General features: G+C 43.7%; 1 protein-coding gene across 2 annotated transcripts in view; it reads right to left on the minus strand.

Moving 5' to 3' along the window:
• VIT (vitrin) overlaps positions 1 to 23,765 on the minus strand; it is a 94,172-nt gene that overhangs the window by 14,824 nt on the left and 55,583 nt on the right. Inside the window, exons 7-11 of one of the 2 annotated variants that reach the window (XM_023537795.1) lie at positions 20,611 to 20,802; positions 15,538 to 15,594; positions 11,037 to 11,081; positions 9,401 to 9,463; positions 5,908 to 6,055 (exon numbers count right to left, since the gene is read on the minus strand). In XM_023537795.1, coding sequence (XP_023393563.1) covers positions 5,908 to 6,055; positions 9,401 to 9,463; positions 11,037 to 11,081; positions 15,538 to 15,594; positions 20,611 to 20,802 — 505 coding nt within the window. The remainder of the gene's footprint in view (positions 1 to 5,907; positions 6,056 to 9,400; positions 9,464 to 11,036; positions 11,082 to 15,537; positions 15,595 to 20,610; positions 20,803 to 23,765) is intronic. The other variant, XM_011372091.1, reaches the window with a different exon arrangement.

Raw genomic sequence — 23,765 nt, forward strand, 5'->3', positions numbered from 1 at the left:
GGATGCTGTAAGAATCAAGAAAATCAGAAGTGGAGCTGCCAGTGACAAGAGGAGGAGAGGAGAATAAATCTAGAGCTGGGAAGAGAAAGGCTGAGAAAAGCGACCCTCTAGGCCGGCAACCTGGGAGAGAAGGGAGGGGCCAGGGCCCCGGGATTCACAAGAGGATGCCACAGGCCTAAGGGAATATTTGTGCCTTCACTGCGGCTTATACAGTAGTGTCACCAGGGGAGCTCTAAAAATTAACGATGCCTGGGTTCCACACTCAGAAATTCTGATTTAATCGATCTGAGGTTTGGTCTGGGCACTGGGATTTTTCAGAAGCTCCCCAAGTGGTTCTAATGAGCACTGGGGTGGCCATCTGCTTTTCTGTGGGGATCTAGAGCTCTAGGGAGAATGATGGGGGGTCGGGGGGAGGCTGGGATAAGCCCTATGAATGTGTGATGAGAGTTCAAGGGGAACCTGAGTGAAGTGGTAGAAGTCAAGTGCAGCCCTTGTTTTAGTTGTACCTCCGGGAGACCTGCATGGCGGGGAATAAGATTTTTGTGCAAATCGTATTCATTCACAGCTCACTCAGCCTTGAGACTGTGTGTCCCTGTGGAGTGTGGCTCAAGGGTTCACTGGCTTGTCTCAGAGAAGAGAGAAGTGACACGGTGGGTTCTTTGCAAGTGCCATTAGGCCCCAGAGAGCCCTTCCAGGCAGAAGATGGGCGGCTGTTCAGGGATCCTGTTAGTTCTTGTAAAGGCCGGGGAGACTGCGGGGGCAAAACGAGCGCTGGCAGGAGTCGGAGAGACCTGTGTTCCCCAGGGGCACCTCCACCCTGTGCCTGGGAAGCTGAGCTGTCCCTTCCCCTCTCGGGAAGTTGGGGATTCTCAACCTTAGCTCCAGATTGGAATTACAGATTAAAATACTGCCTTCTGGGTATTTGCCAGATTCTGGTTTAATAGGTCTGGGGTGAGACCCAGGTTATCAGCATTTTTCAAAGTTCCCCAGGAAATACCAATGTGAAGTCAGGGCCCAGGCAGTACCTCGCTGCTCTGAGCTCCTGTAGTGCCAAGATTTACATCTCCTGGGCCTCCTCTCTCTGTCTCGTGCCTCAGGCCCTCCCACTTCTTCCTCTGCTGAAGGCTCAAGAGAGTGTGACTGAATGGCCTTGCCAGTTGTGTATAGTTTCCTATTTCTGCTATAATCAGTGACCACACATTTAGTGGCTTAAGCAATACACACTTACTGGCTTACAGGTCTGGAGGTCAGAAGTCCAACTCAGGTCTCCCTGGGCTAAACTAAGATGTCTTCAGGGCCGTATTCCTTTGGGAGGGCTCTGGGGAGAATCCATTTCCTTGCCCTTCTCAGCTCCTGGAAGCCGCCCACATCTTGCCGATGGCCCCCTTCCTTCATCTTCAAAGCCAGCCATTGCATTTCTCTGATCATTTTCCCATAGTCATGTCACCTTTTAATTGACAGTAGCTGGGAAAGGTTCTCTGCTTCTAAGGAGTCAAGTGATCAGATTGAGACTCCCAGATAATCCAGGATAATCTCCCCATTAAAGTCCTTAACTGTAATCACACTACAAAGTCCCTTTTGCCTGGTGAGGCAGCATAGTCATAGGTTCCAGGAATTTGGCTGTGGACAGGTTGGGGGTGCTGTTATTCCACCTACCGCATCAGACCTGACACCTCAATTCTTCCCTCCACTGGTTGTCCCACACTTGGTGGTTTAGCTAATCCATGGTGGCCTCTGGGCTTCTTTCCTGCTTTTGGGGCAAGGGCAGGAAGGGAAGCTTCGCTGAGTGCATGACTGAGGGTCTTCAGTCTGGGGCTGAGAATTAAGAGAAAGGAGATATGGCCCAACTCAGAGCCACTCCCTAAAATACAGGGCAACTGCCACAGAACCACGAGCAAGTAAAAGTCTATTTCATTTTTAAATGAAGAGACACCAGCATTTTGCTTTTTTCTAAAACTGTTTTCCAATGTTGACATCCTCAGGTAGATCATAAAGTTCAGAAGAACATGTGCAATTCTGTTACATTTATACTGAAACTGGTCTAAAACGAAGTCGGATCTAGGGGGCGTTCAGCTCCCGTGGATGCAGGCTGCGGCTAAAACACAAGCTGCTTGGCCTCGTTCATTCTCTTTGCTAGAGTTCTACTAAGAGTTACTGGCTCTGGCTCTTATTCGTTTAGCCTTTTAGTAGGTGTTAAGTGCAATCACGAGTCTGTTGGCCGTATCATTATAAAGTAGAATGTGTGTGCAAGGCAAGGGCTTGATCCTTGGCCTTTTGTTCAAGCACAGTGTCTCAGGCTTCAGTTTGGCGAAGAGCTTCAATCATCAGAAGATTTCTAGGCAGATGAGCAAAATCTTTCCTTTGAAGTGAATTTTGTTTGACATTTTAGGGATTAACCCAAGATGTCATATCTGCCCTTTCCCCAGTGGTCATCCATTTAGCTATGTGTTCTTGGGAAAGTCACTCAACCTTTCTGAGTCTGTTCCAGATGCCACCTCTCTTTCTTACTGGAGGTATGTGATGATTTTGGAAGGAATGCTTGTAGTTGCTGAAAGGTGAGCGCAGTTGTGGGTTCCGAGGTTCTGCATACGTCAGGGTGGGGGTGAGGAGGTGGGAGAGGGAGCATGCCAGTATCACCATGGTCGAGGTTCTCCCGGTGGTCCTAGACCAGAAGTAGAACTCAGCCAGTGCAAGGTGAAGTTATGGAGGAGCAGAAACCAAGAGGCTGGCAGAGGATGATGCTGGTCTACTGAGAGGAGAATCGAGTAGACCAGCAGAGAGACATAGGAAAGAATGAAGGAAGGAATGACTGATGTCTCGTCGGTCCTGTGACGTAAGCCTACCTTCACTAGGCTACCAAGACTGGGTTTCTGTTTCTTGTACCCAAAAGATCTTTGCATAGGATACTTAGGAATCAGGATGTGGAATGAACATTGCATTTTGTAAATCAGACCATTTTTATACTTCTTGTATTTTTATTTCTTTTTGCCTTTTGTTTCCTGTTAATGGCTAGGACGAGTCTTTTCAATTCTAAATTTCAAAGTCTAAATTTAGACATAAAAGTCTAAATCCTGACTCAGCTCTCTGAAGGAAAACCAAGGGAAGGAATTTTCCAGGGGAGCCATGTAGACCCATGAGAAGCCTGAGGGAGGGGACATTCCGAAGTACAGAGTCCCCGCTCCTTGACCAGCTCCTGCCCTACCTCAGCCTCTCCTTCGAGTGCTTGTTCTCCATGGCATGGTCATTTCTATTTGAGCCTCATTTCCTCGCTACCACATGATGAGGAGCAACCGGGAACTTTCTAGGGCTGCAGGGCTCTGTGATTCCCAGGGGTTCATAGAGTGAGCATTGGAATCGGTGAGGACCCCAAATGCCGTGAGAGGAGTCAGATTCCCAGCCAGCCCAGCACTAGCCCCTCCTGCTTTTCCTTTTCCAGAAACACAGGCCCAGTTCCGGCATCTACCTCTGTCTCCTTACCCTTTCCTGCCTCCCTGTCTAGGCACCAAGACCATTTGGCAAAGAAAAGATTGGAGGGAACCACCCAGGCGAGGAAGCCAGGCAGCTGAAATCAAAAGCAATTTCAGCCGGGTACGTGGATTTCCCCTCCGGCTTCATCATATCCTTCTAACGTCTCGCTCCGATTCATTTCGTTCCTCGCATTGCACCGGTGGATGTGTAACCTCAGTGCATGTCATCATTGATCAGCCCACCTAATCGAAACCTGAGGTCAGAAGGGAGAGGTGGCTCGTCCAGTCTGTTAGCCCAATATTCATTTACTGGATGTCTTCCGAGTTCAGAGCGGGTCACTGAACTGCAGGATGCCGGGGCTGGCAGAGTCCTGACAAATCATCCACTCCGCCCACCCCTACTTTACAGCCGGCAGCACTTACATGGAGAGGTTAAGTGACTTGCTTAAGGTCACACAGCAGAGCTAAGGCCAGATTTCAAGACAGCCTGCCACCAGTTCACTGCGCTTTCCAGTCCACCCTGTCGCTGAAGGAGGGTGAAAATGATTGATTCGTTTGAATGAGCAGTAAGTGAAAGAAAACAGACACCTTTCCCTTACATGCTCTAAATGAATAAGGACCCCAGGTGGAAAAAAGATGCATAGCAAAGGCATTTTTAGAAAGTGGAATTGGAAAGTACGGGATAAACATTTCCCTGCAAATGGTGGTCACGTTAGAAAAGCGTGGGGGAAGGTTTTTCTGGGGAGGAGTCTTTCTTGAATGTTTTCTCCTTCCCAGCTACATTTGTTCTTTCGTCCGCGTTCTCATCAGCACACGACACTATTCTGCTGCCATTTTTCTTTCCCTTGACATATTGATCACCTTATTTTCATATTACGCTATAAACTTTTGTATACGCAGCTTTAAAAGCAGCTATTTTTAATGCAAGATGGCACACCAAGCTTTGGACTCCCCAATAAAATTGAGGGACACCTGGCACTAAAACTCTTACATTTCCTCCCTAGAGAAGCCCGCTATCCATTTGCTATCTTTAAAAAGCGACATAGGAATGAAAATAGGTTGACATTTTGAAAACAAGAAAACAATGACCAAAAACCTTTTTCTATTTCAAGGTAAAATCCTCAAGATAGATCATTTGACACTGAGAGTTGGCATTGGTAGCAATTGGTTATTTTCATATATTTGACTCTAACTATATACAAATGCCAGTTAACTCATCTACTAATTTTTCTTCACAGGCATAGAAGATAGTATTAAATGTATTACTGGAATTTAATTCTAAAAATACAAATGTTACATGTTCTTATGAAAAGAGAGCATTTTTGTTTATTTCTTTTGACAGCTCAAAAATTAATATTCCAGTGTCTCTGATATAACAACCTGAGTTATAATACTGCTCTGAGAAATCCACAGGAAGTGTTTGAAGGGTCTGGGGACCCCCTGGATGTTGTCAGATATGCATGTTTTTAGTTTTCAGGAGGAACAAATAAGCTGTGATTGTCGCTTCTGAGCAGAGGCACTAAGGTCTATGCCAGTTTCCACTTCTAAGGTTTAGCTGAAGGTCTATGGGGGTGGGGGAGGTGGGAGTGTCACGTTGTGTCCAACTGTCCTTTGTGGAAAGTGAGGTAATTATCCTGCCCTTAATGGTTCTTGGTCAAACGTTGTCTTATTATTTAAGATTTGTACTTGCTTTGTCTTTTCATTGTTTGCTTATTATCTGTCAATATCTGTATATCTGTGTTAGGGTGAAATCTATTCATATTTGAAATAAGGTTGACTTATTAGCCCAAATAAGAGAAAAGGTTGAGATTGGTTGCTGATATGCACCCTCAATTTCTACCCCAACTAAAATAACAAAATGAATTGGGGACAGTCACCTGGGTGCTCAGCCGAGTGATGGAGACTAGCCCCCTTCCCACTCTGTCTCCCCATTGCCTGGTGAGCTTTTCCAGTTCCAGTGCAAAGGCCTAAGGTATCTGCTGAAAGAGAACGTTTAACCTAAAGCATCGTGTTGTCTAGGCTTCTTACCTTTAGGTAGATAGGTGAGAGACAGGGTACAGCCACTCAGACAAATGCTCTAATAGTCAGGGTTGAAAGGGATCTGCCTTGATCTACAGTTGAGGAAACTGATAATGAGAGAGGTGAAGGCCTAGCTCAAGGTCACACAGCTGAGCTAAGACTTGAACCCAGAGTCCTAATTCCTAAATAAATATGTTCTCTACTAATCACAAGTGCAAATACCATTTACTTACAGGTGTTTATTAATCTGTTCTCTTCTTGTCTCAGATTTCTTAAATGGCATCTGGACTGCTTCGGTTTCTTTCATTTTCATTTATATTAGGGAAGAGAATGAATTTGTGCCCTAGGATGTGTTGGTATTATTTGTGGCACAAAATTAAGTATATGGTATCACCTGGTTTCTGATCAGAATGGCACTTACCTATACTGAACAACACCCATCAGTGGACCAGCAGGGCCAATGTCAAGAGCTTGCGCAATGTCAGCCAGGAACTGCTTCTGGATTCGGAATCGGCGTTTGCCAATGCTTGCGCTCCCATCCATTAAAAACGACAAGTCGACTTTGCAGTCTGAGGAATGGAAAGGGGCTGTTATTCTGGTTACTTCTCATTGAATTTACCTGTGCATCTTCTCCCCTCTTTCTCTACCAGAGCCCCCTGAGATTCGAATGGAAAGAAAGTGAAAAGAAGTAGTAAGATGCAGGGAGTATTCATTTATTTACATCCATAACAGATTTTTGCTGGGCATCAAAGTCCTAGACACTTGGGTTATATACAGATATGTTATATCTGTAAATATATGTGGCTATCTTATATTCCCCCCTCCTTTCTTTTAGTTATGATAACGACTAGATCAATTCTGGTTAGTATCTCTGGTTATGATGGAGGTGGGGAGGATAGTGGGTCTGCAAGCTATTTTTAACTTTTCAAACACTAATAGGAATTGAAGGAAAACTACATAAACTAATAGAAGTGGTTGTCTTCTTTGCTCTCTTCTGAAATGATATCATTTCAGTAGGATAAAACCAATTCAATGCTGATCAGAAGTTCTTATTGGGAGGTATATAGCCCTTTGATTAATAAAAATTGAGGAATGAATTATTTAACAACTGTAATTTGGGAGACAAAATATTTCAAAACAGAGTTCTGTGGCGGGGTGGGGGAAAGTGAATAAAGTTAGGAATTTCTGGGCTTGTGCATTCAAGAGGTCATTTAGGCTGCCCTTTGTGGGCGGGGGATGCAGCTGCCCGGACAAGCCTGGATCTCTAAGTGCTGCATGACCACCCAAGCGCGCTCTGCAGTTTCTGTTCCCTACATTGCATGTTGCCTTGCTTCCACGGGATGAAGTCTTCCCATTCTGCAGAAGGAGAACCACTGCAGGCAGTGAGGGTGTTTTTTAAAAATGAAAGCAAGAAATGGACATGAATTGACACAGTTTTAAGCAGGATTGTTGAGCAATATTTATTAAGGAGTGAAACTACAGAATTGGCAGATTAAGGAAAAAAGTTATATCTGAGAATGTGCTTTACTATCTTGCAGTGGTTCATGGCAATCAAAACCAGAGAAGTGGCTATGACAGGGACCTCTCTGGGCTTGGCTAACTCCACTCCATCTGGAGTTAGTGTATTGGCTCATTAGCTGATCTTGCAGACTTTTACTTCCTGTCTGCCTGGGCAGTGACTCTTCCTGTTCAGCTGGTTTCTCCTGTCCTTCCTGCCCCCAAACTACCTATGCCCAAGGATGATCCTTGAGATAAGGATTGGAGAAAGCAAATAAATCAAGAAGTAGAGTTGAAAGATGTCGCTAAAGGCTGGGATAAAGCAAAAGAGAAGCAGAACTGCTTATGTCTTGTCAGGAGGTTGTACCCCAAACGGCTAGTTCCTTTTTTCCTAGGGTCAGGCTTGCAATGTTAATTATTACCAGCAGGTGGCAGTGGTGTTCTTTAGGGCTTGCTGCCCACTGGCACCTAGGGTTTGCTGGAAATGTGACTCTCAGGCTCCACCCAGACGTACAGAATCAGACTTACATCTTAGCAAGATCTCCAGGTGATTCATGTGCACATTAACGTTTGAGAAGCACTTCTGAAGAGGGGTTTTCCTTCCAGATGCCAGCAGAGTAGTTTAATATGCCTTTTTAAAAGAGCACTATTGGGGGGAATAACTGTTAATTAGATTCAAGGCCAAAGGGGACTTTCTTTTAAAATGAATAGAGTGGAATACATGGATTTTGTAGCCTCTGTTTTGGTTCTTCTTGGACCATTGTTTTCTTCCTTATTTCTTACATCTTGAAATGTGTTCAGGATGGGCATGTTCATTTTATAGGTAGGTTTTAAGAAAGTGAGGTGGTTTTCTATTTGCTTCTCTTCACTCACTAGCCTAATGGCTGATATCGGGGTGGCCTCTGTTCTCCTTTTCCCCAGAATGTTTTAATGACAATGGTTCTGTCTCAGAGCATGTGCTCACTGAGACCAAGCGGCTTTTTAATATTGGAATAACAACATGCTGATCTGAAGATGACAATGTCAACTGAAGAGGAGGATTAGGTTATGAAATGCTTAGAATGAGTGATTTATTATGGTCACAGAAGATAGAGGTTGGAGGATGAGGAAGAAAAGACAAGCTATATTGTCTTCAGGAATCAATCTACCAATTTTCTTAGTTGTTTTGGTTTTTTCCAGCAAGGTACAATTTTATAGATTAATGCTTTGTGTTGGTCAGTACATTAGGCCAGTGTTTCTTAACCCTGGTTAAGTATCAGTCATTTATGCAGTTTCAACAAATATAGATGCATGGGAATCACTCTGGGCTGTGCTTCTCAAGGGTTGATGTGCAAAGACTTAGCTTGATTCAGTATGTCCGAGGTGGAGCCTGAGATTCTGCATTCCTAATGGGCTCCCAAGTGACATCGATACTTCTGGTCCCCAGACAATACTTTGAGTAGCAAGATCTAGAGAGAGTGGTTCAAGTGGGTATGAGGCAGGAATTGGGCATCTTTAATCTTTAAAAATATCTTCAGGTGGTTCTCATATGCAGCAGCGTTGAGGCTCACAGCCCATTGGTGGCTGACTTGTAGCAACTTTCTGAGGAAATTTGCAAATGCTCTCCTTGGCATGCACACCTTACTCTCCCTCCCTCCTGGTATTGCTCCTTTTCTCTGGTGCCTCTTTTCTGGTATCCTCAGGTGGCTTCTCCTCCAGCTCTATTTAGTGTTAAAATTTGTCAGGTTTAAGCCCTCTATTTCTTCTTACTCTATGCTGTCACATTTTCTGTCTTCATAGCCTTGATTTTGAACCATAGTTCATCACCTTCCAATTCTAAATGTCTGCCTGGGCTGTTCCTTCCTTCTGAATGTCAGATCTGGGTAGTCAACTCTCTGTTAAACTGAATGTCTTGCAGATGATGATAGACATAAGTGATCTCCCTGCCCCAACCTGTTCCGTTCTCAGCGGTCCTCATAGCAGTAGCATCTACCCCAGTTGCTCAAATCACCTTTAACTGCTCCCTCTCTTGCACCTCCACCTCCAACCCTCTAGATTTTTCTATCTTTATATCTTTTGAATCTGCCTCATTCTCTCCATTTCCACTTCCAACTCTGAGCTCTGTCTATCATCATCTCCACTGGACCAGTGTCCCTCCTGGTCAGCCAGGCTCTTCATCCACTCTTGTTTCCCCATTCCAGCCCACCCTGTTGTCATAGTGATGATTTCAAAATCTGATCCTCTCCCCCTCACGCACACGGAGAGTTTAAATCCTTCAAACGCTTCCCTTTCCCCTTAGAACAAAACGACAGAGAGAGGAAATAAATAGATCCAGGGTGAAAAAGAGGCGGGTTTGGGTGGGAGTGAGTGGGTAGAGAAGGGAGAAAGCAGATCAGATGTCAAAGCCACTCTGGGTTTCTAGTTGTCAATTAACTTACTTGGATCTCCCTGGGATATTGGTTCCAAAGACTGTGTGCTTAATTCTTCTTTTGGAACAAATCCTGGAAAGAGCAGTAACACTTTTGGTGACTTACAAGAACAGGAAGCATCTGGCCTTACTCTGGGGATGGGGACATAATGGGTATTCACAACCAGCTCAGAGGGCTTGGCTTACTGCTAACTATGCTCAATTCCACACCACCCCCATCTTAAGAGATAAGAGTAAATTAATATTTACTGACAGTCTACTAAAGACACAGTACTCAGCTAGTGCTCAGGGGGCGCTGAAACCAGAAGACTTGAGTTCTGTCCCATAATGCCTTTTAACTTATTCTATTTGAGTCTCAGTTTCTTTATCTGAAAACTTGAAGCACTCTGCCAGCGCAATTTATCCCTCTGTAAAATTCTGAAAATCTCGAGGTCAGGGCATGTGCCTCACTCATCATATAAACTTACACTGTGCCCACTACATGTAGGTCCTCAGTTAACATTTGATGATTGAGTCAGTGAACAAAGATTAGTAGGGCGCAAGGAGGACAATCTAATGGGGTTGGATGTAGGCTAGAGGGGAAGGGAGAAGATACGAGTAACTCAAACAAATAAGAGGGTCTAAAACGCAACCCCTCTGAGATTAGAGGAAAAGATGCAGAGGAGTTTTGTACCTTAGGAGGCTGAGTGTGTGAGCTGAATTTCAGCCAAGGGGTTTTCTTTAGGAGCCATTTACATAAGAGGCAAGATCACAAATACATCATTTAAGGAATTAAAGACAATAAAGAAGAATCCTTTTGGCTTGTAAGCATGATGAGTTTTGCATGCAGAGGGAAACTTGCAGAACTGGAAGTAAGTCTCCCGTTTTCAGGATGCCCAGAAATGGCCTCCGACAGTCTCCCGCAGTGGAGGAAGGTGCTGGGGGCCCTGATCTATACTGAGCTTTCTCCTGGCTTGTTAGTTTTTCCAATTTGCAAAACCCATGATTTCGTCTCCTCATTAAAGGTCAGCTTGCTCAAACCACTTCCTCACATTATTTGAAAAATTCACTTTGGGTGTCTAATGGCATTTCTCAGCCAGGAGCCTCTCGGAAAACTGCCTAAGTCTCCATGTTGGAGGGAGGGGAAGAAACGCCAAGTCCAGAGGCCAGGTCTCGTCCTCTACTTCTGTCTCTCGCCTCCCAGTAAAATCTGCCCTGACACCAAGAGCCAAAAGGCCATGTTTACTATTGGAGTTTTATATACTTAGCACAGTAAACAGCAAATAGCACTCATTCAGGTGAAGGGAAACCTAAATCCCATTTGCAAAAGAGGGGGAAATAGAAGGAAATCAAAGCCTCTCTAGACAGAACAGGGTCTCGACCCATTGTGGGGGCAGAGAACTCACTCCCTCTGGCTCTGTGTCTTCACAATTTGCTTTTCCTTGCTGTTATCCAGTGTTGTCCCTTACCCCAAGCCTCCCTGTGGGAGTTCCCAGGTGCTCTGTGCGTGGTTGTTAGACCCAATTGTGGGAGGTGAAAACCCTAAGAAAGTCTGCTCTCTATGAACTTGGCCTCTGCACCCCCATCTGGAATATTAAACTCCCCCTAGTTCTGTAATCCTGTGACTCGTGGGCTTGTCGGGTGAGGAGGTTAGGCTGTATAATTACCTGCGTCTAAAAGGACTGATCCCGGTTTCCACAAGTCTGTTTCCCCTGATTTTCAAAATTAAAAAGAAACGTTATTTAGATGAAACCAGCAGAGGCTCTCAAGTGAACTCCCAGGATGATAATATTTGTCATTTGTGGCAGAAAGTTCAGTAAAGGGGCAGGGGACCAGACTTATGGATGAAGCAACCTGAAATGTGTGGGATTTTATTTTTAAAAGTCTTAAAGCCAAAGAAAAAAACATTTTGCCTTTTTCTTTCATTCACTGTGCACCGAAATCATGGAATAATATAAATCCTGGTATTCAAGGGACCTTAAAAGGTCATTCAATCTAAACAAACCTCCAAGCATGCTTCTACAACATCCCTACCAAAGTGAGTGGGTGGCTAGTGCTTGAATACCTCCAGAGACAGGGAACTCATTGCATACACAAAGTAGTGCATTCTTTCTTGGACTATTGAGACTTGGAGAAAATTTTTCATTGTATTGATCTGAAATCTTTATCCATCCCTCTATTCACCCATTCGTTCATCCACCCATCCATCCATCCATCCATCCATCCATCCATCCATCCATCCATCTACACTTATTAAGCACCCAATATGTGCCCAGTATCATTCTGTTTAATGGTGAGAGCTAAGTTTAATTTAGCTCAGCCATTAACCAGAAATATGACCTTGAACAAGTCACGTGCCCTCTGTGTACCTTAATTCCTTTGTGAATAACATTAGCAGATTGGGTGAGATGATTGCCAAGTTCAAAATATTTATGATTTATGTTTAAACCTTCTTCTTTAACTTATATCTCTATTGCCACCTACTGGTAAAAATATGAACTTTGCCCTTTCCTTACAAAAAGGTCCTGGTAACATCTGTTTTTGCCCAAGGCTTTCAGCACCCTTGAATGTTATGAAGAAATTAGAATACTGGGTGCTCTAATACTTTAGCGAGAGACAGACAATTCCCTGACATCAGGAGTTTCCAAGCCTCATACTCCTGTCCCGAAAACAAATTTGTGCCACTTGAATTTGTTGGAACAAGTTTGAAACAAATCACTTTTATCCAAAAGCTGAGGGCCAAAAAAGTATTTGGTCAGCTGAGACTTGGTGTTTTGGGACTTGGTAGTAATGAGAAAAAAGTAAATTTGGTGTTGAGGAGTAATGGGTGGTGTGGAAAAAAAAAAAAAGAAGTTAGAAGACCTGTCCTGTGTCGACCAAACACTAGCTGGGGGCTCGGGGAGCTTGTCTACCTGCCCTGATCTTAAATTTTCTCCTCTGTGAAACTGAGGTCCTAAGTCTTGTCCTGCCCTGCCTTACATGGCAGTAAATGAGTCCAGAATCACTCTGAAAGTACAAGGCACTCCTAAAATACAGAGATTTATTTTTGTGACAATCTTTGCTTGGACATCTCATAGATACAGTCAGTGTCTTAGAGAATTATTGGTTCTGAATGATTTTCATGGTGAGAATGTAGAAACCATTCACAATTCCTGAGAGCGTGCTTAGGGTCAGGGGCTGACCAAGCACTTTACAAGGTTAAGTCACAGTAACCCTGGGAGTTAGGTACAACTATGATCCCATTTTCACAAGTGAGCAAACTGATGCACAGGGAGTGGCAGAGCTAAACTTGCCGCTCAGCAAGCAGGCTCCAGAGCCTGCACTAAACCTCCGTTTATCACACATGAGGAGCTGTTGTGGCTTTAGCGTCTCGGGTTCTTTGTTAGGCCGCCGGAGAGCACACCACCTGGCACACAACCTGTAATGTGAGGACCCAGCACCATCCCTGCTCTGAGGCCTCGGTGCTGATCTTTGCATTGGTTACACAGCTCCTTCTGTCCCCTGTACATCTGGAAGTCACTAGCAAGGGGCCGAAGTGGGAGTTGCAACACTTGGCCTTAAGGCTCTAAAGTTTTATGGGACAGAAGCACAGATGGCCCTTCGGCTTCCTGGTTTCTTCCCACTGACTCCCTCTGGGCTGCAGTTTTTAGGAGGTGGCCGCTGGAGAGGCAGTTAGGGGAATCTCCACAGGTCCCGTCCCTTGGCCTGCCATGAGGGCTGTACGTTTCCCTTGGAGAACTTCCTCTTGTTGTAGTGAAACAGGAAGCACTCAGAGCGGCTGCAGCTGTGCTGATGCCGTTGCCATGCCAGCAGCCCATTCCACAAGGCCTGTCGGAGAACACCCAGGACAGTCTGAGGTCCTGGGCACAAGCCATCACACCGCGAAGCATCGACAGGCCCAGCTTTACATATGGGTCACCCTCCAAAACTCGGGGTGCAGTATCTGTTTGGGACCTGGCAGCCTTTTCTCGTGGAAACATTAACTCTGTGGGTAGGTTTCCAGGCCAGTGAAGCTATTTGATCAAAAAGAGCTCATGGCACCATGAAGCCAGACAGCAAAAGGATGGTTCTGAGGAAAAGTCACCGAGTTCTAACTTAAATCCTCAGGAGCACGCCACCTCTACCTCTCCTAGGAATACAGCAGGAGCAGCTATGCTGCCGCAGGTGGCTCCTGTCCCGACTCAGAGTGCCCCGGTGGGGGCGGGGGTGAGCCAGTGGGGCCTGCTTTTGTGCAGTGTGTGGGTGTCTTCCCTCCACCTGCGGGCGCTAAGGGGGCTTCATGAATAGCTGAGGTCTGAGCGCTCTTGGGCTACGAGAGGCTCCCAGGCCAGGGCTCCCTGGCACTTCGTAGGAGGGTCTCAGGTGCTCAGAGCAAACTTGCAGTGATGATGGAAGAGAGAGAGGAGCAGCAGAAATGGGCCAGGTTTGAGGATAAGAAAGGAGCTGGGAGTATCGGTGTGTGTCAGTGAGATAGAGTATAATTAGTGGGAGCATGAAGAGAATGGAGAAGAAACGGAGACTCATTCACAGCTAGAGAAAGAGGTAATGAGGTTAGAAAAAGGAAATGTGGTCAAATTCTGAAAGCAACCTTGGGTTGTTGGGCAGTGAAAAGCAAGAGCTGGAGATCAGGTGCTATGCCTCATCACCAACCACCCCCCAAGCGTGGGTGCTTGTGCTTTGTCCTGGGATGGGCCAGGTGGGCACATAGGCTGCCCAGGTGTGTGGCCTCTCAAGCAGAGAGCCCTTAGGTATCTGGTCTGACAGAAATATTCTCTTTGACCCAGTGAGAATAGACAAAGCCAAGAGATGTCTCAAAAACTTGAGTGACCTGGCGTTGAGCCACAGAGGCCAGCAGCGTGTGTGGGGGACGGTGTTTGCCAGTGCAGCAGAGCAGGGGTGCTGAGCAGTGGGCAGCCTTCCCAGGCTGACATGCACTCCAGCAGGTTTCTGGAGAGCAGCTCCCAGAGCATCCTGCCTCTGGATACCTGAGGGGCTTATACAGGGTCAGCTGATCTGCAGGCAACCAGCAGTCTTATTTTGCCCCCTGATAAAAGTGCCCCTGGTTCAGATTTTTCTTGAAAGTCAGCCAAGCTCTGTGCTTGGCTCTACTTTTGGGGGTTGCAGAGGAGGCAAAGATCCTGGCCAAGGGGACAAGAGGGAAGGACTGCCTACGCTTGGCTGCCTGAACAGGCCCATGGGCCTGCTAAGGCCTAAGGTGGCCTTGGAGTCCTTGCCCTGCCCAGCGATTTGATTTGTAAGCCCCTTTCCCAGAACAACAGCATATATATTGGCAAAGGTACAACTGTGAAGCATGTAGAAGCTGCTCGTCCCACCCAGGGGTCCCTGTGGAGCCCCTGCTCAGATCTGTCATCAAAGCAAAACAGAACCTACAGTCTCTAGGAATCTTTTAACATATGGAGAATAGACAGGTATCCCCCAGCAAAAGAAAAACCTGACTCTTCTCCTTGGAGGTCTGGGCTCCCGTCCTAGTGCCCTGTGGCTGCAAAGAGAATCGTGTACTTCTACCAAGTCTACGGGCTCAGGGCCCAGAGTTAGTGGAAAGCGTCTAAGCTCACTTGTTTTTCCTTTCTAATCATGGCAGGTCTCAACAGCGTCACAGAGAAGAGAATTTGCTTCATCCCTTTGCGCTCCCTGTACTTGGGACAAACCTTTAAGGGTTGCACATAGAAGTGTAGAAAAGGGAGACAGAAAGTGTCATAATTCATAGCAGAATTCCTGGAGGAGAGAGAATGTATTTCTATCTCCCATATCATAGAAGTACCTGAGTGAAATCAATTCTGCCCTTTCCTGGGAAATGGTAAACATTTCTCTTTTACCCTAGTTCCTCAAGTATAAATCCCAGAGAGTATCCCTTCTCAGGCTTGTAAGAGCCTAGGTACTGAATTCTTAGGAATTTCTATCACAACCTTCACAAATTGCCTCGAGGGAACGATGATGACTGAAAGCTTTGCTTATTTAAAAGCTTCCTTACTTTGCTTACAAGTTTCCTTACAAGTTGGGCCCTTGAGTAATATTTTTTTTGTTGGCATAACTGGTTTAATGCTCTCTGTCCAAATCTAAATCAAATAGCAAGGTTTTGGAAAGACAAACCCCATGTAAACAAGCTTAACTTTATCAATAGCTAGAAAGGTGAGTTCAGGTTCTTACCTGGATTGCCGCGGGGGCTGTTTTGGCTGCTTGTGTAGGTGATGGTGGACCAGAGATCTGTAATAACATTTGACTGGTCAGAGCATGAATTTTAATCTAACTGTTCTCATTCTTTCCATGATCTAACCTAACAAGGCATTACCAAGGTCAGAACCAAGGTAATGTTTTCTCTTTGGGCGGTCTGGACCTGCCCTGGAGGAGACATTGAATTGGTTGGGGGTGAAGATGGGGGTGGGGATTTAACTCAAAACACTGAGTGAAAATTCCAGGTAAGAATAACCCTTGTATTTCACATCTTTTACTAAAGTGCCATATTTCTTTCTACTCCATTACTCTTAAAATAATTCTCTTCAATTGTGCCACTCCTGAGGAGATCAAAGTAATCCTTCAATAGAAATGTCACTTAACATTTAGCAATTTGCTTAAACTGTGTTAACATGGTATTGATGCAAATAGTACTAATGTTCAGTCATTTTTAAAGGTACACAATGGGTTATCCTTAATTACTCAGTGAGAGAATCAAATACACTTCAGCATTCATTATTTATTGGGCAATTTCTCTGAAGCAAGGTTTTAAAAGGGAGGAGGGAGATTCTGTAAAGAGAGATGCAAAGTCCCTTTGGGGAAATAGGGTGCCACGTGAAAACCAGCTGAGGGTAAAAACCAAGTTTCATGGAAGGGAAGAGATAAGAGGTCATAGAAAAACATCAGTTTCTCTATCAACCATCTACTTTTTATTCCCTATGTCTTTTTTCCATTACTTGGACACAAATTCAAAATAGCTTTATCTTCTCTCTGATTATAAAGACAACATGTGCCTGCTATAAAAATATATACTATGGATGGTAAGAAATCACCCACAGTGCAATCTCTCTATCTTAATATATAATCTATACTAGTATACAATTTTGATGTATAGTGTTTTAACCCCTTTCCTATGCAACGTTCTCAGGTACAGCATGCAATTACAAACATGAGATTGGCACCCATGCTGTTTGGTAGCCTGCTTCTTTGACCTCATAGTCTGTCACAGATCAGTCCTCTCCTGTTGGTAAATGCACCCAGTCATCAAAAATTTAATAGCTGTATAGTAGCAAGAATGCTTTAACTGTTCCAGTGATGGACAATTAAATCATCTTCGTTTAGTTTTCTATTAGGAACAACATCTGTGTCCAGGTTTCTTTTCACCCTTGGCTGGTAATTACCTTAGGATGTATTCTTATAAGTGCAAATGCTGGGTCATTCTCCACACACTTTCCATAACTGTGTATTACTACTTTCCAATGCAAACCGGTGAAAATTGACATCTTATTGCTTAATTTGCATTTATTTTATTCCTGGTGAGATTGGACATCTCTCGTTATATTTTTTGGCCATTTATAGTTCTTCCACTGCTGCTTTCCTGGTCATGACCTTCACGCATTTTTCTTTTGGAATGTTTGTCTTATTATTTGTAAGACCGGATTTTAAGAAAAACCTTAAGGAAATAAAACTTTCTGAGATGAACTAAATGTTGGTGAGAAGGGAAATTGCATGAAGAAGGGATGGGCAGTTATAGATGCTGATCTCCTTCCTGTCCCAGGTTTCACCACTTCCTCTTCCCTAGCTGCCCAAGGTCAGAGGCAGAGTGGAGTAGAAAAGTGAATGATCAGCCATCACTATGCCTTGCCACTAGGCGGCGCTCTGTGCCCCTCCCTGGTCTACTCTTCCACGTGGACACATTCAAGCTGTTAGATCAGCTGAGGCAGCCATGGCCTTTCTTAAAATGAGCCTAACCAGGAAAACAATGCTGGGCCTGGAGGGATTTTCCATCTTTTCCAGAATCTTCCTCAGCATATCTATGAATGTGGTTCTCCAGGCTGCCCCCTCTGGCCCTGGGATGCAGCTCTGCAGCCTCCTGGCTCCTGCGGGTGCCGAGGTAGTCTTTGGCCTTTCCCAAGAAGAGTAGCCTCGCTCGACCCATAAGTCTCTGCCATTCTGGCTCTTGGTGCCCTCATCCTACTCCCAGCCTTGACTTGTTCCTTAATAGCTTTGTATATTCATGAGTCAGTTCAGGGGCCATGATGAGGCCTTAGTTTCCAGCCTTGTCTTTCTTGGAGTCCTTTCCCCTGGATCAGCTCCTCTTCATGGGCCAGGAGAGACCCTGTCTTTTCTTGCTACTGTTTTTCTACTCTCTGCTGGACTCTCCCAAGTTCCTGTGTCCTGTCTGAGAGGCAGCTCTTGACCTCATTGTGGAGCAAAGATGATTCATAGACCCCCAAATGCGGGTTGCTCCTGTTCCAGCTACACACTTCTCAGGTGTCCTAGGGTGAAGTGACCTGCTGCAGGGATCTTGGTGGAATGTGTTCACCGATGTAGCCCAGGATCCTAGAATGGTGCTTGACACATAGCAGGACTCAATACATATTGGCTGAATGACTCAATGAATTAGGTGTTACTTGAATACTCTCATCCACAACCACTGCTAAAATCTTTTAACTATAATCGCATATATAAGAGAAAAAAAACACTCTTGATAAATGCAATAACAGCCACTCACTTGTCTATCAGCAGTAGGAGAGTTACTCTCTTATAATTGGCAGAATATTTTCAGCTCATTTGAAGAAAAAAGGAGTTACCTATGTATTAAATATTATTTAACATAGTTGAGTGAAAATATCACAGCGAATACCTATAGCCATATATTAAAATAGGCATTCATGAAAGTAGGTTGGTGGTTACCAAGGGCTGAGGGAAGGGAGAGACTAGGGGAACATTATGAGTGACTTAATGGATATAGGTTCTCTTTTCGGAGTGACGCAATGTTGTGGATTTGATTGTGGTGGTGGTTGCACAACTCTATGAACACACTACAAACCACCGAATTCACATTTTCAGTGGGTGAATTGTATGGCATGCAAAAAGTATCTCAATAAAGCTGTTATTAAAAAAAGACATAGGCATTCACACATCAATTTTCACTTCTCTTCTTTCCTACAGAAAATCCTTTGAGTAGCCACACAAGTTTTTAAAGTCCTCTTCCCTTCCTCCCACCCAGTTTGGCTCCTTTCTTAGCAATTACGGTACATGCTGCATGGAGCGCTTGCTCTGAGTGTATTTGCCTAACAGTCTGTGGGGCGGCATAGGCGTGGGTGCTGGACGAGGATGAAGAGGGAACACTGATGGACTGAGAGGCTGTCGTCCAAGGCCCCTGTCCCCAGGCCAGGAAAAATGAAGCTTTGCCAGGTTGGGAGCCACTACTTCAGGTTGCTTGAGGTTTTCTATAAGCACAGGCCCAACTTGCAACAGAATTTCCAAGTGCCCAGTGTAGCCAAGTAAATATGCCACATGTTTAATTATATGAGTTATGTGAAAAATTGATGTCCACTAAGGAGACACCAGGAGCAAACAACTTACTCAGCTACTCGAAAATCTTTGGAAGAATCGAGGACTCTAAAAGTTAAGAGCCTGAAATTAAGAAAAAAGAAAACTTCTTCTTATGAGACCCCTGTCATTCAGCATCTTTCCCATTTTCTCTTTCACTGTCAGGCATAGTGTGTCTGTGTTTATATTCGCCTTAGTTGAACAAGAATAGGATGGCGGGGAGATGTATTTCAGAAATTATTTTTATGCTATTTTTATTCAGGGATTTTATATCACAGCTTCTTCCAGGAGTGGTTCATTGAACGGAATAATAGAAATCTCTATTTCATAGGGTCGTTGGGAAGATTAAATAGAATAATGCTCGAAGGGCACCTGGCACAGGGAAAGCATGGGCTATGCACATCCCGTCATTATTTATTATTAATTGCAATGGGAAAGAGCTGTGTCCACCACCCTCTAATTTTGCCAACACGTCCATGTCAAGGTGGGTCAGGCCCTGCTCGTGTGACTCTTCATTAGTGCCTGGGGTGTTGGTTTATGTCAGGGGTGTCTCCTGCAAGGGGCGTCACAGGAGGACCAGGCTGCTGGTGTTTGAATCCCAGCTCTGCTCCTGCTCAGTCGTGGGACTTGGGGTCAGTTTCTTCACTGCTCTACTCCTTGGTTTCCTCATCAATATAATAGTCAAATAAAAAGTAATGTATCTACTTGATAAGGTTGTTATGAGGGTTTAATAGGCTCATATTTGAAAGATGCTCAGGAGAGTGTGTAGCATATTGAAAGTGCATATTGAATAAAAAGATGGATAGAGAGCTAGCTGGGCTCTGATGTGGGGTGGAGGAGGGGGCAGAGGAAGGCCATGCTATGAGGCGGTAACGTTTGGAAGATGGAAGTGAGGCCGAAAAGAGCAAGTCCTGGGTACTTTCTCCTTGAAGGAGAAAGTGGCACCAGGTGGGAAATATTTAGAAAAAAATTGCTGAGACAGTAGTGACAATTCAGCTGTGGAATCTTCCAGCCCCTTGCCAGAAGGCCTTTAGAAGTGAGGTGGGTGCTTATTAGCCCAGGACGGCTTACATATAAGCTATTTAGAAACTAGAGACTGGATTATCGATGAGTGCTTAAGGTTGTGTATTACAGAGATTAATTCCATAAACTGGACTTGGGTAAAACCTAAAACACATTTGAAGAAACGGGTACAAGTGGTTAAGACAAAAAGCAATCAGAAAAGGACTAAAAATTTTAGCTCTCTGGCTTTTGCTAAAGGTTCTTTTGGTTTTGTTTGTTTCTACTATTTGAAGACTTCCAGGAGTTTGTAATTTGTCACTTAAAACTCAACAGTGTTTATACAGAAACCCACTATCCATTCGACTGAGCTTTTGTAGAAATGGGGATTACGTAATGGGAAAGTTTCACATAATACCCTATCTTCAAAAGTATGGTAACAACAGGCCTATTATTGAATCTATTTTAAGCTCCATCTACATGATTGGCTTAGTTCTTGGCTTTGTCTTGAATTATTATTATTGGGCTCAAGTTTACTGCTTAAATTTTGGAAGACACAACCTCATACCCCTGGCCCAGGTGTCAGGCATTCCCCCCTTACTCAAAAGGTGGAAGATGGGCACTTCATACAGGCATTCGGACAGAGCTGTTACTTTAGAACCCAATCTCCCACTTTATTAGCATGTGGAAATACACAGTCTACCTACTTACCCAGTTCCCAGCTCCTGTGGCCCACGGGCTGTAGTCTGGGGCTGCTGGTGGTAGAACCTGCAGACAGGGATGGCTTTGGCAAGGTGGTGTGGGTGGCTTTTACTAGGGTGGTCCCTGGTACCTGCATCAAGGTGACTGGCTCTGCAGTTGTCCCTGGAACTGATGGATTCTGATAGGCTTTTGTGGTCTCACCTGTAAGAAAATGAAATTACACTGGGGCCTACAAAACAGTCGGCAGACTCTTCAGGAAAGAAATAAATGTTTATTGGACACTAGTTATGAGCAAAGACCTGTGCCAGCCACTGTGGAGGCTGAAATCTACCTGCCCCAAAGGAATGTACAATCCAGATAGAGCAATAAGCCGAAAGAGACACAAGATTAAATAACAATAAAGTACTTAAATGACAGTTCAAACTGCAGCGACATAGACAAGGCAGAAAGTGATTAATTGCCAAATTAATTTTCCAGACACTAGAAGCAAAGGGTCATGAACATACTTTTTTTGCTGTTTCAATTAGCATTGGTCTAGGGAGAGAAGATACTTTCAAGGCATTCACTTTTAGAGACTATATTCTGGATTTCTAGTTTGGGTTGGCTCATGACTAGTCAACTAATTCTTCTGGGCCCCAGTTTCCTTATCTATAAAGTAAAGTAATAGAATGAATTAGATTGTAAGGATCATGTTGATTCTACTTCTAAACTATGCTCTTCATCCATGTGTGATGATTTAAATTGCTTCCATAATTTTTTTCATATTCGAACATTTTTAAATTAAATTTATTGGAGTGTCATTGGTTAATAAAATCACGTAGGTTTCAAGTGTACAATTCAAAAATATATCGTATGTGTTTTGCATTGCGTGTTCACCACCCAAAGTTAAATTTCCTTCTGTCACCATATGTCTGATCCTCTCTACCCCTATGTACCTTCCCCCTCTCCCCCTACCCTCTGGTAACCACTAAACTGCTGTCTGAGTCCACAAGTCTCCACTTGTTTGTCTTGTTCATTTGTTCCTTTCAATTTTATATTCCACATATGAGTGAAATCATATGGTTCTCAACTTTTTGTCTGACTTATTTCACTTAGCATGATAATCTCAGGATCCACCCATGTTGTTGCAAATGGCAGTATTTCATCTTTTCTTATGGCTGAGTAATATTCTACTGTATATATGTACCACATCTTCTTTATCCAATCATCTATTGTAGGAAACTTCAGTTTCCATGTCTTGACCACAATAAATAATGCTACTAGGAACATTGGGATGCATATATCTTTATAAATGTTTTTAAATTTGCGGGTAAATATCCAGAAAAGAGATTGCTAGTTCATATAGTAATTCTATTTTTAACTTTTTGAGGAATTTTCATACTGTTTTCCATACTATCTGTACCAATTTACATTCCCACCAGCCGTGTATGAGGGTTCCTTCTTCCCCACAATCTCTCCAGCGCTTGCTATTACTTGTCTTGTTAATAACAGCCATTCTAATTATTTGCATTTCTCTAATAGCTAGTGAGGATGAGCATCTTTTCATATGTTTGTTTTGGCCATTTGTATGTATGTCTTCTTGGGAGAGGTGTGCGTTCAGGATCTCTGTGCATTTTTTAATTGGATTGTTTGTTTTTTTGTTGAGTTGTATGAATTCTTTGTATATTTTGGATATTAGACCCTTATCAGAGGCATTGTTTGCAAATATCTTTTCCCATTCAGATGACTGACTCTGCCTTGTTGATGGTTTCTTTTGCTCTGCAGAAGCTTTTTAGTTTGATATAGTCATATTCATTTATTTTTGCTTTTACTTCCCTTGCTTTGAAGTCAAAATCACAAAATCCTCTCTAAATCCAAGGTCCACGAGTTTAATATCTATGTTTTCTTCTATGCTATTTTTTGTTTCAAGTCTTATATACCAAGTCTTTGATCCATTTTGAGTTAATTTCGATGTATGGTTATAGAGAGCAGTCTAATCTCATTCTTTTGCATGTAGCTTTCCAATTTTCCCAGCACCTTTTATTGAAGAGGTTTTCCTTTCTCCATTGTATGTTTTTGGATCTTTTGTCAAAAATTATTTGCCCATACATATGAGAGTTTATTTCTGGACTCTGTGTCTGTTTTTATGCCAATACCATGCTGTTTTGATTATTGTTTCTTTGTAGTATAATTTGAAGGCAGAGTGATATCTCCAGCCTTGTTCTTTTTTCTCAAGATTATTTTTGGCTATACAGAGTCTTTTGTGCTTCTATACAAATCCAATTATTTTTCGTTCTACTTCTTTAAAAAATGCCTTTGAGATTTTGACAGGGATTGCATTAAATCTGTATATTGCTTTGTGTAATAATGTCATTTTAACCATGTTGATTCTTCCAATCCATAAACATGGAATATCTTTCCATTCCTTTGTGTTTTCTTTAATTTCTTTTAATAACGTCTTATAGTTTGCAGTGTATAGGTCCTGCACATGCTTCATTAGGTTTATTCTCACTGATGTACTCACTCACTCTGAGCTCCAGTGCAAGCGCCTACCCAGTGGGCATTGGGGACTGTCTTCAGAACCGTGGGTCTGTGCCAGAAGGAGATACAAAATGGTCCCCAAAGTGAAGAGTGCCCCAGTCCTAGGAGGGAACAAATGCCTGCTGGACCCCACGGGGGTTATGCCAGCATCTGTATTAGTTTCCTAGGCTCGTCCTATGCGAACTCATTACATACCTCATAGTTACATGTGAGGGCAGGAAATCTAATATTCACTGAGTAACTACTATGTGCCAGATACTATGAAGGCCTTTTTTACATAAGCATTTGCATTTGAACCTTAATCACAATCCTAGAGGTCGATGCAGGTATCCCCATTTTTAAGATAAGAAACAGATTTTCCAAGAGGTCCAGAAATGTGTCTAAGGTCACGAACATAATAGATAGCAGAGCCAGGATCTGGGCCCACACTTGTTTGATACCAAATTCTATACTTTTTTCTTCAAAAGGGAAACAAAGGGGAAAGCAAGTCATGAGTAGCTTCAAGATTCCTGAATGTGGATTCCATCAGAGGGTGGTCTCTCTAGCATTCTGGTAGAAGTAGTCTTACCCTCAAGACAAAGGGAAGAGATGGCTTTGGTGGGTATAGGCAATGAGGGCAAAAGGTCCCTGGGAAGTCAAACTTA

The sequence above is a fragment of the Pteropus vampyrus genome, unplaced genomic scaffold (assembly GCF_000151845.1).
Source record: "Pteropus vampyrus isolate Shadow unplaced genomic scaffold, Pvam_2.0 Scaffold200, whole genome shotgun sequence".
Taxonomy (NCBI): domain Eukaryota; kingdom Metazoa; phylum Chordata; class Mammalia; order Chiroptera; family Pteropodidae; genus Pteropus; species Pteropus vampyrus.